The sequence below is a fragment of the Rhineura floridana genome, chromosome 2, assembly GCF_030035675.1.
Source record: "Rhineura floridana isolate rRhiFlo1 chromosome 2, rRhiFlo1.hap2, whole genome shotgun sequence".
Lineage (NCBI taxonomy): Eukaryota > Metazoa > Chordata > Lepidosauria > Squamata > Rhineuridae > Rhineura > Rhineura floridana.
Window position 1 is genome coordinate 206770301 of NC_084481.1, and position 17024 is coordinate 206787324.

The following is a 17024-nucleotide window of genomic DNA, read 5'->3' on the forward strand; positions in this document are numbered from 1 at the left end:
TTTCAATGGCTATGAGCTTTGATGGCTAAGCTCTGTCTCTCTTGTCACAGGCAGTATGCTTCCTAATACCAATTGCTGGAAACCACAGGAGGAGAGAGTGTTCTCACACTCAAGACCTGCGTGCGGGCTTCCCATGGGTAACTGGTTGGCCATTGTGAGAACAGGATGCTGGATTAGATGGGCCACTGGCCTGATGCATCAGGCTCTTCTTTTGTTCTTATGTTCTTAAACAGGACAGCACTAGCCCATTTTTTGCATATAAGAGTAACCAACATGGGATGGAAATAGGTCGATCTGTCCATCCCTGTTTCTATTCCAGGTGAGGGGGAGCTGAGTGTTCATTTATGACACTTTAAAAATAATAAAAATAATTGGATATAATTAAGCTAATTACTGAAAAAAAATCTGGCTGTTCCTCTGAGGAGTTCTGAATAGGATGCAATGGGTAACTCTGCAATGTGTTACTTCATCCAGATCTGGCCAGATCCCAGGCCTAATTAGTTGTAAAGAGAGAACTGCATCAGGTGCCTTCATATAATATGGTAGCAGGAGCTCTGCACCAGGCCTGAAGCCAGAACATGGTACTTGCATGTTTTTACTGTTGCAGTGCCAACTTCTGTACCCTCCTCAGGTCTTTCAAGAATGGGTTCCCCCATCCCAGTGAGTATAGCTTTGAATTGCACTGATAAAACTTGCTGTTTCTTTAGCAGCTTGGCACCTGGTCATGTGCTTCAGGGATCCCCCTAGGATACTTGTGCAAACAAATAGGCCCCTTTGACAATATTGTTGCCTAGGTAATAAATACCTAGTGATGGCCCAAAGGGAGCAGAACGGCATGCATTTGAACAGATCCTGTTGTTGTGAATGGTTACAGTGCTTATGATGCATACATTTGGAGTTTTGCATGGATCAGTCTTCCCCAGTCTGGTGCCGACTAGCTGTATTGGAGTGTAACTTCCATCTTCCCCGGCCATTGCACATGCTGGCTGGGGCTGATGGGCATTGTAGTCCAAAACATCTGGAGGGCTCCAGGTTGAAGAAGGGCTGTAGCTCAGTGGTAAAGCATCACCCTTGCATATAGAAGGTCCCGGGCTCAGTCCCTGGCATCTCCAAGCAGGATAGGGAGAGACTCTTGCCTGAAAACCTGGAGAGCCACTGCCAGTCAGTGTTGATAATGCTGAGCTAGATGGGCCAATGGCCTGACTCAGTCAGGATAAGGCAGCTTCCTGTGTTACAGATTGCGTTTCATGACCTTTTGGCCCCATTGTTCATGATGTGTCTCACTCTGTAGCTGCATGCACAGATAACACCATGCAATCTCGCCCATGCAAATACATAACACTCGCACTGGGTACTTACTGCTGAGTGGACATCTGTAGGATTGTACTCTAAATCTGTTAGTCTGTAATGCTCTGCACAATGTGCTAGGTTGTTGTTTTTTCACTGCAACAATCTAACAGAGCTGCCCTTCAGGGACAACTAATTCAGTCTCCAAACACCTCAGCTGCTGTGTTTTAAGAGCAAGGCATTCTTCTGAAAATGTTGTTGTCAAGTAAAATATCAGCCAGACTTATTTACAGTGCTATCCCAACCATGTCGACTACAAAGTAAGTCCTATTGACGTCAATGGGGCTTACTCCCAGGTAAGTGGGGTTAGAATTGTAGTCTAAGCTAGCAAATAATGAGTAGGGGATAAATCAGAAGAGAGAGAGCGAGTCAAGAGTAAATATAGGGTCCCTCCATACTGGTGTTCTATTGCGGATTGTCCCAATTTATCAGGCAGCAGATTTAAAAATAAATAATTAGGTGTTAGAACAAATTAAACCAGAACTATCACTAGAAGCTAAAATAATGAAACTGAGGTTATCATACTTTGGACACATAATGAGAAGACATGATTCACTAGAAAAGACAATAATGCTGGGAAAAACAGAAGGGAGTAGAAAAAGAGGAAGGCCAAACAAGAGATGGGTTGATTCCATAAAGGAAGCCACAGACCTGAACTTACAAGATCTGAACAGGATGGTTTATAACAGATGCTATTGGAGGTCACTGATTCATGAGGTCGCCATAAGTCGTAATTGAATTGAAAGCCCATAATACACACACAGACAAAAAACAGGAATGGCTAGGGCTCATGCAGTCTCTTGCAAGGGAGGACATGCTTCTTTTAAGGTGGCAACTTCTGCAACATGCAACTGAAAAATAACCAAAGAATGATTTCCTTGAGAAATATTGTTTTATTCATTTGCAACTGCAGCATTTATTTATCGATCAATAGACCTATTAATTAAATGTATTAATTTAATCAACAAAATAGTTCACAGTTAACAGACTTACAATGCAATGTTTTGCATTTGTACTCAGAATTAAGTCCTGTTGATATCACTGGCACTTATAGTACTTTTGTATACATGTCTACCCAGAAGCAAGCCCCTCGGAGATCAATACTAGTGATGGGAAAGTGTGTGTGTGTGCGCGCGCGCACATGCAATTTTTTGCCCTTGCAGAACTATTTCACACTCCCAAAGATTAAATATTACATTCGTAATTCTCAGTTCTACAAAAAAAAATTTTTTTTAAAAATGCAACACATTGGTGGATCCTGAAAAGCCAGGCACCTGGCCAGGTCAGTGGGTATGAGATTGCAGCCTTACTCCCAAGAGACTGGGTACAAGATTGCAATATTAGATCCTTTTAACCAGGTGACTGCCCTAATACAACTCTAACTGATAATATTTCATAAAAAAAAGAATTCAAGAAGGATCCTAACCATCTCTCTAGTAGAAATTGGTAGATTTTGGAAGATTCTTACCCAGATTCTTTTCAGGATCCACCAATGTGTTGCATTTTTTTTAAAAAAATTTTTTTGTAGAACTGAGAATCACAAATGTAGTATTTAATCTTTGGGAGTGTGAAATAGTTCTGCAAGGGCAAAAAATTGCATGTGCGCACACACACACGCACACTTTCCCATCACTAGTATTCACTACCTATGCAAAGAAACTAGCATAATGTTATTAGTAAATGTGTAGATGTGCATAAAATTACTATTTTAGAAAAAGAAAAGGAAAAAGAAAAGGGAAGACAGGTTCTAACAATAGAGAGAGCGAATAGTTGGGATGAGGAATTTTCCAACACATTTGCCGAAAGGGAACATTTGTACCTTTTGAATTAGATGGAACTAGATGGAACCAGAAAGTGAAGCGCTAATTAGGTACAATTAGTGGGAAGCCACATGATAGGTACAGCTCCCTGAGCTATTGTGAATAACAAATTGGGCTCATTGTTGCACATTCTCTTGCTGCAGCTGTGTAATTCGCCATTGTTTCTATGTTTAAATGTTACATAGGTGCCATCTGCTGGCCACTTCTGATAACTGCAGTACTGAGATTTTAACTTTTTCAAATCCCATGAATTGAGTGCCAATTGCCATATGAGGGGTTTCAAACTTTAATAACCAAGTCTCCCTTTAAAGATTCAAGTCCCCCTTCTCCCCCTATGCCCACATAGCAAGGGGTAGAAGCCTAGCGTCATACTGGGTGCACAGCAGCATGTCTGGCTACCCCAACCAGAATAATTGAGCTTCCCACTAGCTTTCATTCTATATGTTTAATAATGGTCCCATTCATATTATAGGTGCTGGCAGCTGCAGGTGCCTTCAGCTTATCCCTACACTTTCTACTTCCCCAACTAAGCTTTCTTAACAGGGATCAGCACAGCTATTCAGCAACACTGAGATATGTGACAAGGAGGCAAAGCACTCTGTGGGCCTCTCCAGACTTGTGTTTTATTGTCGGTTAACATGTTCTTGACACAATAATAGTGCATTAATTACTGATTTATTCTGTCTGTATTAGTTTGTTTATTTATTTATTTATTCTTTGATTTATATCCCGCCCTTCCTCCCAGCAGCAGCCCAGGGCAGCAAACAAAAGCACTAAAAACACTTTAAAACATCATAAAAACAGACATTAAAATACATTAAAACAAAACAACTTAAAAAACATTTTTTAAAAGCTTTGAAGACATTTTTTTTAAAAAAGGTCAAAAAATATATTGTTTTTTTTAAAAAAATGCTTAAAGGCATATTAAAAAGCAGCTCCAACACAGAAGCAGACTAGGATAAAGTCTCAACTTAAAAGGCTTGTTGAAAGAGGATGGTCTTTGATAGGCGCCAAAAAGATAACAGAGATGGCGCCTGTCTGATATTTAAGGGGAGGGAGTTCCATAGGGTAGGTGCCACCACACTAAAGGCCCATTTCCTATGTTGTGCAGAATGGACCTCCTGATAAGACGGTATCTGCAGGAGGCCCTCACCTGCAGAGCGCAGTGATCAACTGTGTATATAAGGGATAAGACAGTCTTTCAGGTATCCTGGTCCCAAGCTGTATAGGGCTTTGTACACCAAAAAGGGAACTTGGCCCAGTAGCAAATGGGCAGCCAGTGCAATTCTTTCAGCAGCGGAGTGACATGTTGGTGATACCCTGCCCCAGTAAGCAGTCTCGCCACCACATTTTGCACCAGCTGCAGCTTCCAGACCAACCTCAAGAGCACACATAGAGTGCATTACAGTAATCCAGCCTGGAGGTTACCAGTGCATGCACAACAATGGTCAGGCTATCCCGGTCTAGAAATGGCCGCAGCTATAAAGGCACTCCTAGCCACTGAAGTTACCTGGGCCTCTAGCGACAAAGATAGATCTAGGAGCACCACCAGACTATGGACCTGCTCTTTCAGAGGGAGTACCACCCCTGCCAAAGCAGGCAACTGACCAATTATCTGAACTCGGGAACCACCAACCCACAGCTCCTCCGTCTTGCTAAGATTCAGACTGAGTTTATTGGCCCTCATCCAGCCCACCACTGAGTCCAGGCAGCAGTCCAGGGCTTGCACGGCTTTGATGCTACCACATTATTGCTTCCTAGAAGGGCTGTACGGCAACAAAAGTGGGACAGCCCTTGAACATTTGTGGTATGAAAAGTTACAGGATTTCAGCAGGAAATTGCAGGAATATGCAGTGATGGGAAATGAAGCAGTATGACTGTCCCAAAATATTTATAGGCACAAATAGTACTGAAAGCGACATCATGTATGGACACCCTGAGAGCACCGTAGCACAAATCATAATGAATGCACAATTTAAAAAATGATGTCTAGAGGGGCCCTTTGTTGCATGAAATGGTATAGAAATAAGAACAAGTGGCTTATGCTCCTTACCTTTTTTTGTCAGGTTCTTACTATTTAATCACTACTTATGGGGCAGTAGAGCTTATCAAGAGCTACGATAAGATCACAGTCACTCGGCAGCTGAGCATGGAGGTTCAAGATTCCATTCACCGCTGGGAAAGACGGAGAACACTTAACAAAGCTCGGGCATCCCAGTCCTCTGTTCAGGTTAGGAGATAAATCACTCCCTTTCTTATATTTGTTCAGAAAGCAAAGAGTAGGAATAAATGGACAGTTCTCTGAATGGGGGGTTGTAGAAGGTGGAGTCCCCCAAGGATCGGTATTGGGACCTGTGCTTTTTGACTTGTTCATACACTATCTAAAGTTAGGGGTGAGCAATGAGGTGGCCAAGTTTCCTGGTGATACTAAAGTATTCAGGGCTATTAAAACAAAAAGGGATTGCGAAGAGCTCTGAAAGGATCTCTCCAAACTAACTGAATGGGCATTAAAATGGCAAATGCAATTCAATGTAAACAAGTGTACAAGTATACATATTATAGCAAAAAAATCTTAATTTCACCTATATGCTCCTGGGGCCTGAACTGGCGGTGACTGACCAGGAGTAAGACCTTGGGGTTGTAGTGGATAGCGCAATGAAAATGTTGACCCAGTGTGTGGCAGCTGTGAAAAAGGTGGCATGGAAAATTCCATGCTAGGGATCATTTCATTAGGAAAAGTGTTGAAAATAAAACTGCTGATATCATAATGCCCTTGTACAAATCTATGGTGCAGCCACATTTGGAGCATTGTGTACATTTCTGGTCAGCTCATCTCGGAAAGGATATTGCAGAGTTATAAAAGGTTCAGGAAAAGGGCAACCAGAATGATCAAGGGGATGGAGCGACTACTCTGTGAGGAAAGGTTGCAGTATTGGTGGCTTTTCAGTTTAGAGAAAAGGCGAGTAAGATGTGACGTAAACATGATGGAAGTGTATAAAATTATACATGGTATGGAGAAAGTGGATAGAGAAAAGTTTTCCTCCCTCTCTGATAGCACTAAAAGTCATGGACATCCAATGAAACTGAATGTTGGAAGATTCAGGACAGACAAAAAAAAGAAACTTCTTCACATAGTGCATAGTTAAGCTATGGAGGCAGTGATGGCCACCAACTTGGATGGCTTTAAACAAGGATTCAGCACATTCATGGAGGATAAGGCTATCGCTGGCTACTAGTCATGATGGCTCGGCTCTGCCTCCGTAGTCAGACAGTATGCTTCCAAATACCAGTTGCTGAAAACTGCAGGAGGAAAAAGTGGTCTTGTGCTCAAGTCCGCTTATGGGCTTCCCATGGGCATCTGGTTGGGCACTGTGAGAACAAGATGCTGGATTAGTGGGCCACTGGCCTGATCCAGTAAGCTCTTCTTATGATCTTATGTTCTAACTATTCAAAGAAAGAAGTATGAAGCAGATGAGCAGGTGGCAGCCTTAGTTATGTATTAGGCTGGAGCCAGACAAACTGTGAGGGCTGGTTCATATGTAACACAGTCAAGCCATGTCCAAGCTTCATGAGTCTCTCTCTGACTTCCTGGTTTAATCAAACAGTGGTTGCTTTCCAAACCATAACTGAGATAACTTACAAATATAATAAGAAAAGGCCACCACTCATAGTGGGTTCTTTGTATCCTATCAAATTTTAGTTTGTTGATTTATTATTTTGTAAGCTGCATTGAGAGCCTAAGAAAGAAAGAAAGAAAGTTCATTTTAAGTTCAAAGGCAGTTAAGGCTTCCTGACCTTCAGCCATGAGGTGGCAGCAAAGTTTGTTTTTGTCACATTAAAAAAAGCACCCAGCTGTTTTCACCAGAACCCAGACAGCCAGCCTTAGGAACTTCTGCAAGACGTTTCTCTTTAAAACATCCACATCTCTTCTGAATACACGCTTTAGCAGGCTTTTCATACATTGCAAATAAGCAGGACAGAAGCCACTCCAAATTACTGCCTTATTGTGTCTAATGGTGCTGGTTTGGAGGGGGGGCACTCCAGCACAGCACGTGGAGTGCCCTCCAAACCTGGAAGAGAGCAGACATGAAGTGAGAATCCATAGTAGCACTGTTAGGGCAGTTTGCTCTCTGCTGGTCTTGGTGCCATGGCAAATGTCCAGAAGTTACCACCCACTGGAGCTGGCCCTGGTGTCTAACATCTCTGACAAGCAGCAAGTCATTCATTTATGCTGTGTCTTTGCATGTCTGACTTTATCCCAGTGACTCAAGTAAAAGCTAATTCTTAGGGTGGCCTCACACTTTATGGGATTGAGCAGATGGGTTGGGCAAGTGCTCCCAAGGTGTTCACTGTGACACAAGAGTCATGCTTCTATTTTTATTTATTTGTTTACTATATGTATACTGTATTTCCACTGCAAAGTCAGTCAAGGCTCCCTTAGGATATACACACTCTATGCCTGTGGCAAAAAAGATGAGCATGGGCCAGTGGTTCACATTATTCACAGAGGCTGCTACCAAGGAATCTGTTGCAGCCTTCTTTGAAGGATGTGGATTGTTATACAATGATGGGACTTTACTGTATATATATATTTCTCTCTCTCTTTTTCTCTCTCTTTTGCAGACTAGATTGATTTGAGATTTCAGCTTGTTTTGTGATATTTTGTGGTGTTATTTATTGATACTGTTGTAGTCTTTTTTATTATTATTATTATTATTATGTTCTGAATTGTTTTTATTATATTGTTTTGTTCATGCTATGGAAACTGCTTTGAGGTCTCCTGGTGATGAAAAGCGGCATACAAATATACTAAATAAATAATAATAAATAATAAATAAATTATTAATTATAATATTAACACCTGTAAACAATACAACTTGTGTTCCTTGTTTCCAGGATTTCATCACAATCTCCTTTATGGAGGCTGAGGCCAAAACGAGGACACTGGCCTACCGGACTGACTCAACAACTCATCAGCTGATTCAGCAATGTGCTGAGAAATTTGAAGTCCCAGAGCCTCTGAACTATAGGCTGTTCGTTCATGTTGATGACAAGAGACTGCAGCTTGATGATGATGCCCTACCTCACTGCTTTAAATCTCACCTCCTGAACAAAGAGCCCAAGCCAACTTTCCACTTTATTTATAAGCAGATGGGCAGTGAAGAGCCACCAGTTCCCATTATCAAGCACCCAGATGTTTTATAACAGCCCTCTTGGAGCAGACTCATTTAAACACTTGTGATGTTTCATGTTTCAAAGGTTCCTGATCTCCATCAGTAACAGAAGCACAGCAAAATGCAGCTTCTGAGCTGAATGGTGATGGTGACGATATATGCAATCCTCCTCTTGGGCATTTTCTCGACAGAATTCATTTTCAACAGTAAATGGAATATACCAAGCAAAGTTCACTCTTGGAAGAAAAAAAATAATTTGAATGATTTACAACCTTAAAACATAGGCAAATGATGTAGTTTTAGTGACAGGCTTGAGGTTATGGGCAAATGGCAATATATATCAGGCCATCTAGTATCAAATGCACAATATTATCAGAGAAGGCCCACCAAAAAAATCTAAATGGTCTTTCCTGTAGTAGTAAAAAAATATAACAATGTACTAAATAATTGACTTAGGCCTGGTTTGCATGTCACTTTAAACCATAATTTACACTGAATTAAACTATGGTTTGAACAGATGTGCCATTCTTTTATTTCCCACCCAAACTAGAGGTGGCCTTGCAGTTATATGCAGACAAGCGCTTATGGTTTGTTTGTTTCTTCAAGCTTTCTGCTTGGCTTGCCTTGCTGGTTAAGAAACAAACAAACCATGAGCTGTAATTCATGCATACTGGCTCGGTTCTCTGGTTTGTTTTCCTCTGTCCAGGAAAGGAAGGAGTGGGGAAAGAGCACTGAGGGGACTTTTGATTCTCATGTACCAGCACACTGCTCATTCACATTAAATCATAGTGTCATTTAGCACCCTTAACAAAGTTGTACAAGAGTTCAAAGGGTGCTCACAGAGCTACAATTCCCAGACTTCCCTGGGAAGAGAGATGGATTGTTAAACCACTATAGGAGTTGTAGCTCTGAGGAGAATAGAGGTCTCCTAACCACTCTCATCACCCGTAACAAACTACAGTTCCCAAGATTCTTTGGGGGAAGCCATGACTGTTTAAAGTGCTAAAATAGTGCTTTAAATGTATAGTGTGGATGTGCCCTAGTTGAAGAAAACATGCCATGATGTCCTGTGCGCATTGCCCCACCTTTTCCCCACATCACTGGCAGTTGGCGACAGAGCAACATGGGGTGCAATTATGTTGTGCAGTGTTCACCACGACAATACGAGAAAGCAACCCAGAGCTGGCATGTGGGTAAGAAAGGTGAATTTTTACACTGTTGAGAACACTAACTGGAATCAAGAATCAGAACACGCAATGTGAAGGCAGTTTTACATCGAGGAGAGGAGCGAGGGAGGGAGGCAGAAGTACTCTTTAAGTACCTGAAGGGCTGTCACATAGAGGAGGGTACAGATTTGTTCTCTGCTGCCCCAGAGGGTAGGACTAGGTCTAATGGTTTTAAGTTGCAGGAGCGTAAATTCAGATTGGACATTAGAAGGAACTTCTTGACAGTAAGGGCAGTTCGGCAATGGAACCGACTGCCTAGGGAGGTGGTGGGATCCCCTTCGCTGGATGTCTTCAAGCAGAGGCTGGACAGCTATCTGCGGGAGATGCTCTAGCTGTGGATTTCCTGCTGTGAGCAGGGGGTTGGACTCGATGGCCTACAAGGCCCCTTCCAACTCTATGATTCTATGGGAAGAGAAAGGCATACAGAGAGAGGGCCAACAAAGCAAGAGAGCGTCAAGAAGCAAGAGCCATATACTGAGATTCTGTGTTCTGCAACCATGAAAGAGAAACATTCAGAGTTATAATGAGCAGGCTGGAGCTATGAAAAAATGTCTTCCATATCATTCAGAGTACAACTTGTGAGTTGCTACCAATGAGTTAAATGGGTGGTTCCCAAACTTTATGAATAAGGGACCCCCTTTGTAAGCTAAATTTTTTGTGTGACACCCCCCCCATGCTAATTGTAATTTTAGTCTCTGTTAATTGAAAAAATTGTGTGTGGCAAAATCACGTCTCCAAATATCCCTTTCCATGAAAAGCTCCCTGCAGCCGGGAAGGTGTTCTTTTCTTTTCTTAATGCAAAGGTCCCATCAAATTGGGATCTCCCTCCCCCCACGACAGTCTGAAGATGTATAGTCCTGTCTCCCAACACCAGTGGGTTACAGTGTTGGGCTAAGATGTAGGTGGAAGAAAAGGGGGGTGCTGGCACACACATTTAGCCTCAGAGATGGGGGGGAGAGCAAGTCCTGCGTTTCCTCACTGCTCCTTGGCTCCATCTAGGCCGAAGGCAAGATCTGGGCAGCCTCGCAAATAAGAGTAATTTTTTTAAAGAGGTGGCAGTGAAGCAGGAGTCAAGAAAGGCAGGCTGGCTATCAGGAAGGAAGGGGGGAAGCAGCCTTTCCTTGCAGCCTTGCTTCTTTTTGCTTCACGTAAAGCCCTCTTCTCTCATTCTGAGTAAGGGCAGCAGCAGCAGCAGCAGTTCAAGGAGATGGGAGTCGGGTTAGTAATCCCCTCTTCTTCCTGGTAGCACCTCCCTCAGCCTTCTTTGGCATCTGCCATGTGTGGTACAGGCAGATGCCTGCCCTTGGCATGCCTGAAAGACACTCTGGTGCTTCAGCAAAGTCTTCCTCTCTCGTTTGGAGCAAGGGGGAGGTGTCATCTGCAGCAGCAGTGGGGAGCAGATGGCATCCAGTTAGTGAAGACTTTTTTTAAAAAAATCATTTCTTTACTGTTCGCGGCCCCCTCTGGATTACTTTGCAGCCCCCCTGGGGATCACAGCCCCCCAGGTTGGGAACCACTGAGTTAAATGGTGCATATTCTTCTACTGTTGGTCCTCTGCACATTTCACCCTATGTGTATAAAATGTGGGTCTTTAAGAACTCCTGTGGCACAAAACAGTGGCACCAAAACAAACCTAGGCAGCCTGGATGGGTGAGGGGAAGCCCTTGTATGCTGCACAGCTCAGTCCAGAATGATGTTTGCAGTATAGCCTTATAATAACACAATGCATATGGTCATGTGGCATCCAAAAATGCACCCATGGAGTGAAAATTTGCATGTTACATGTGACTAATTAATTTCCTCCCACCACCCACCTATCCTGTCTGCTTGTGGGGGACAGAGGCAATTCAGTTTAGCCATGGCAAATTTCATGATCCATTAGGCACGCTATACAGGAGTAGTGAAGAACCTTTGGCCCACCAGATGTTGCTGAATTGGCCTAGGGTGGCTGATGGGACTTATGGTTTAGCAACATCTCGTGAGCAAAAGTTTCCCCACATCTGTTATACAGTATTTGTGAGCACAGAAGTTGTAGCAGCTTACCTAGGTGGGTTGCCAAGTGCTGGATCATATTTTGCACCATTGACTCAAGTAGATGAAACATTTTTGGGAGGGGAGGAGAGAGAAAGTAAATAGCCAAATGTAGTTGGTAAAGTGCCATCCTTTGCAATATTAGAATGCATTCATAATAATAATAGTAATAAAACTAGCTGTCACTTTGCTAAACAGAGAGCTAACACTAACTGCTGAAAAACATAACACAAATGGGATTGTGTTCAAATAAGTCCTTCTCAGAGTAGGGATGTGCTACAACTCTGCACAATTCGGATTTTATACCAAATTTTCCATTCATTTTCTTATTGTCTATCATTGCAGATCAAATTTTTATGTAGCAATTTCTTGCAGCAATATTAAGTATGGTAATTTTATCAATATTTCTTTTTCATTTATCTATATTTTCTTTCAAAATATCAATATTTCCTTTCAAAATATCAATGTTAATATCAATATTTTTGCAAGGGAAGAAAATGGATCGGTTAAACCAGTGGCTACTGGACAAAGAATGAACTCAAACTGATGCTAGCCTATTAGGTTGACTGGAATACTTTCAAACCAGAAATGCCCAAAGGATCCCATCCCTAACTCAGAGTAAGCCCATTGAAATTAATGAACATATCTATTAACTTTAATGGGTCTACTCTGAGTAGGACTAGCAATAAATACCACCTACGGGTTTTGGGGGGACATGTTTTCTATCCCAAGCTAAATTCCAATGTATCTTGTAAACTGTCCAAAGCAAACCTATGTGCCAAAAAGGCCCTTCAGTATGCTTCCCTAGATGTTTTTCTTTGAAAAAGCCATGGGATAGGACAAAGAAATACCCCAGTGGCAAAAATCAGTAAATTTGTTGGGATATTTTTTGTCCCAGGATGTTTTTGGTTTTCAAAAACAAAACTCTGCCTGGGCAGTTAAACCTGCATTAATGGATCTTCTTCTTGTTGTTGAATCCCTCCCCCCCCCCCAACATGCTACCTTGCCCAGGACAGACCAACCAACCGATATGTCAATTTCATATTTTTGACCCAGACAAAACCATAAATGACTGAAGTTTGGGGATATTATTTCGTACTGTGCTTGGGACAATGTCCTAGAAGCACCATGTTGTTGGATTACCTCTGTGACAATTCTGCAATGAAAGTGCACTCAGGGTGTAATCTTACCCTTGGAGGGCTGGGTTAGAGATAAACTGTCGATAACCAAGGAATCCTATAGGAGCTAGTACAACTTAGGCTGAAATAAATTACTCCAGTCTCTCTTCAGGAGCCTCTAGGAAGGGCTGCTGCTGTCCAAGCTGGCAGGTGAGTGTTTGAGGATTAGTCCCTAGGTCGCATGACTTAGCTGAACAAGGTTTGGAAAAGGTGTAAATCTCTCCTCGCCCCATCCTGTCCCCACCACACCCTTTTGTGGAATTTATGCTGGCGTAAATTCCACTGGCTGAGCCAGGGTGAGGGACTGACACCAGTGTGTTGCTGGCTCAGCCAGGTGATGGACTTAGGCTGTTGGCACACTAGTTGCTTCAAAAGCAGTGAGAATGGTTTTTCTGGCTGCGTTTTGAAGTAACTCTGCCCTTGCCTGGACACACCTCCCTTCCCCACTGCTGACGTCAGGCCTTTCAGGACCACCCACAGCAAAGGGTTGGGCCAATTACTGTCTCTGCCTGAGCCTTCAGCAAAGTGTTTCCATTGGCCACACCTGGAGGGTCAACAGGTTGATCTACCACTCAGCTGCGAAATCTGTCTGAAGTTGATTTTTTTTTAAAAAAAACCAACACAAGCTGATCCAACCAGGTTTTACAGCAAAAAGGGGCAAAGTTTGATTAGTTTGTGTGCCCCATTTTCAGAAAAGAGAGGTGGAGACACACCAGAACTGGCACAACAGTATGTTCTACCCATACCAGCTTAGCCCCAGCTCAGTCCTGGCTCAGCTGGGAAAAGCTGCCAAATCCAAACCCATCCCGGCAGATCTTTGGTTTGGATTGCCCTGTTAAAACATCAGCTCCTTCAGAAATAGAATGGTCATCCAGTTCCCCTTTGGCAGCTGCTCCACAATTTTCCAAAGTCATGGGCATGGCTGAAACCCTGGCTATTTTCTTTTTGTCCAGGCACAAGTGCTTTGGGAGAGCTTGAAACTGACTAGTTGTTTAGCAAGTTAGCTACTATGCCAGACTGATTTAATGATGTCTCAAGAAGAAAGGGCCTTTCTGTCACTGTAAATGGGGTGCATCTCCCAATGATGCGTTCTTTCATTTCAGTGTGACATACAGAAATATGTCATCTCTAGTTTAGATACACAGAAACATTTTATCCAGTCTGTATTGCAAAAATGCCTCTATATATGTATTTGTTTCCCTGTATCATAGTAGATATTTGAATAATGTCTGCTTCATGGAGGCAGCATAACGCAAAGACTTGGGAGGGCACAAGTGCTCACTGCAGCAAGTTCACTTTGGTCCTCTGAAACAGCTCAAATAAAGAAACACAGAGGTCGGCTCTCCGCTCTCACCCTCCCTTTTGTACTCAGGGCCTGGAAGTGATTCTTTTGACGGTGTTGGCTGTCTCTGTATCTTCTAATGCTGCTGTATTGTGTGTGATTTTTATAATAAAAGCCATGTTGTTTAAAAATGGTTATCTGCTAACATTCCTCTGAGAAACGTTGCCCCTGTTCTATAGCACACAGCCTTGGTATTTAAATCCCACACAAAAGGCTTACATTTTCCCTTAAGAGCCCTGCTGGATAAGACAAGTGGCCCATCTAGTCCAGCACCCTGATTCCAACAGTTGACAAGCAGATGCCTTTGAGAAGCGCATAAGCAGGGAGTTTGCAGGGAACATATCTCTGCTCCCCTCCCGCTGCTCCTCCACAGCTGCTACTGGGTGTGGGAGGCATCCTGTATGTGAAACCTGAAGACTGCATACAGCCATGATGTCTAGTAGCCACTGACAGATTTTTATTTCATAAAGTCTCATTTTAAAGGCATATTAAGCAAGTGGTGGTGCATGAGGAATTTGGGATGGGGGAGAAATTCTATTCAGTGCACATTTAAAGGCGAATCTATCAAATCCACACTTTCCAATATGAGAACCGAAGCACAGCCATCCTTTCAAATTCACACTTACCTGAATTGTGCAAAGCAGGTCTCCAATCAGCCAACATTGACAAAAATGGGGAAATGTACATAAAAATGAACACATTCGTGAAACAATTGCATTGTTTCAGGGGAAATTGCATGCAAAATATGTACACAAAGTCAACATTGCACACAAAATGTGTTTATTAGGTGAAATCCACACTAAAATGCTGATGAATTTTCATGATTTTTTTTTTAAATTACAAATTGATGCAGAACTGAATTGAAGGATAAATGAGAAGCTAAATGAACTGAAACGGACAGATCCTTCCACCCTCAGTGAAATTCGTCCAGTCCCTTCCTTCTGTCCTGTGCAATTCTTTTGCTAGTATTGCTTCAGCAGTGGCAGAGAGTAAGGGCGCTTTCCAGGCTGTCACTATTTTTGGGTGGGATTCAATCACTTGCCAGCATATTAAATTTGATTTGGAGCTCTGTGCAATAAACTGCTTCTGGGGGGAAAAAGAGAGACTTTTTGAGGTAAGAAAAGTGATGTGAAAATGCACTGGAATGTGTGGGATAACAATGGCTTGATGCAATGTTGGATAGCCTTCCCCCCCTCTCCAACAAATCAGGGTGAATGCTCAATAAACCAATTACCTGGAAGTGACCTAAGAGAATGAGTTAGATTAAAAGGGAAGGGTGGGTATACAGCTTGATGCTATCAGTGACCATTAGCCATGATGATTATGTTCTGCTCCCACTCTCGGAGGCAGTACACTTCTGAATACCGGCTGCTGGGAATCACAAGTGGTGCAAGCAATATTGCCCTCAGGTCTTGCTTGTGGGATTCCCATTGGTATCTGGTTGGCCACTGTAAGAACAGAATGCTGAACTAGATAGGCCATTGGCCTGATGCAGCAGGCTCTTCTTATGTTCTTAATGTTGGACTAGATGGACCTTTGGCCTGACCCAGCATAGCTCTTCCACTATTTTTAGGGGAGGAAATAGAGTGCCCAAAAGTAACAGAAACTGTGTAACGTACTGGGTATCGCAGTAAGCTATTGTCGTCAGTTCTCCACAAAACTAGCAAAGCACCAGTGGCAAGCAAGAGAGAGGGAGAGAAACTTGAAATGAAATGTATTCGAAGCCCAATGCATTTTGGAACAAATCCTTCCTGAGATCACTTTTTTAGCACCGTGAGGCATTGTAGTGACTTCTGTTTGGGCATCATAGTGTTCCACAATGTGTTGGGCTTCGAATACATTTTAAGCACCCGGAACTCCTCCTACATGGCCATCACTCTGGGACTGGCTCTAGGGAAGCCTTTTAAAAATTGGGTTAGTGTGTGAGCAGAGAGAGTTGCCATTATTTGTACTTCTAGCTCCATCCACTGAGTCCCGAGAACTTAAACCTCTGAAAGGAGAGCAGATTCCTCTCTTCTGCAGTGCAGATTAACCCTTTCTTTCCATGAAAATCATTTCTGGGGTGGATTATAAAAATCCCAATATAAAAATCAAACAATGGCCACAACAATGGATAAACAACAGTTAAATCAAAGCAGCAGTTAAAACAAGTCCAACACAGATTTAAAAGCTATTAAATGACAACATGAGGAATTTGTTTTTTTTTACAAGTTTGCCTGGTGCCAAAGGCATGTCAGAGTTGGGGCTGGGGCGAGTTTCTCTGGGGGCAGCATTCCATAAACAAGGCATCGCTGGATCCATTGCTATGCATCACAGATATAAACTCTAGCATAGCTAGCTAAAACAATGTACACCCATATTGCTCATAAATCAGTACAAGATAGACTTATGCAGACCAGAAAATTCATTGTACACTAGCCAGAGAAAACCCTTCCACAATATATAATATGGGAAAGGGTGGGGGGCTCAGATCATGATCCTTGCTGTGGGCATTGGGGGGGGGTCTTGTGAGTATGCAAGCATGGTCCTATTTTCACTGTTTGGAGACTATGCTCTCATTTTTCTCCCACGCAATCACACCTTTCTGTTGTTGTCTTTACTAAAGCAGAGGCAGCAGTTTTATGGCAATGATGACCCACCGCAATAATGTGAAATGATGACTTAGATTCACATGACTTACCAACAGACTGAGTAAATTTTTCCCCTTTTCTGAGAACGTTGCCCTCTGGACAAGCCAATTGCACAATTGGGCAAACATCTGTTTTCTTGCAAAACTCTTCATTGTTTTAGCAAGCAAGTAAATAAATAAGTCTCCACCAGGAGAACCCATTGCTGAGTGCAAGGGCTCCATGCCAGAGAGGCTTAGGCTCATCAGTTCAGTTACTAACTAGGGAAGCTGCAAATAG

At 42.7% G+C, this 17024-nt stretch overlaps 1 protein-coding gene across 4 annotated transcripts in view; it reads left to right on the forward strand.

Moving 5' to 3' along the window:
* The window catches only part of RIN3 (Ras and Rab interactor 3), a 130126-nt gene extending 115896 nt beyond the window's left edge, over window positions 1–14230 (forward strand). For all 4 annotated transcript variants that reach the window (XM_061611989.1, XM_061611991.1, XM_061611992.1 and 1 more), the window contains 2 exons: window positions 5234–5397; window positions 8064–14230. In XM_061611989.1, coding sequence (XP_061467973.1) covers window positions 5234–5397; window positions 8064–8372 — 473 coding nt within the window. In that variant the 3' untranslated portion in view covers window positions 8373–14230. The remainder of the gene's footprint in view (window positions 1–5233; window positions 5398–8063) is intronic.
* The last annotated feature ends 2794 nt before the right edge of the window (window positions 14231–17024 follow it).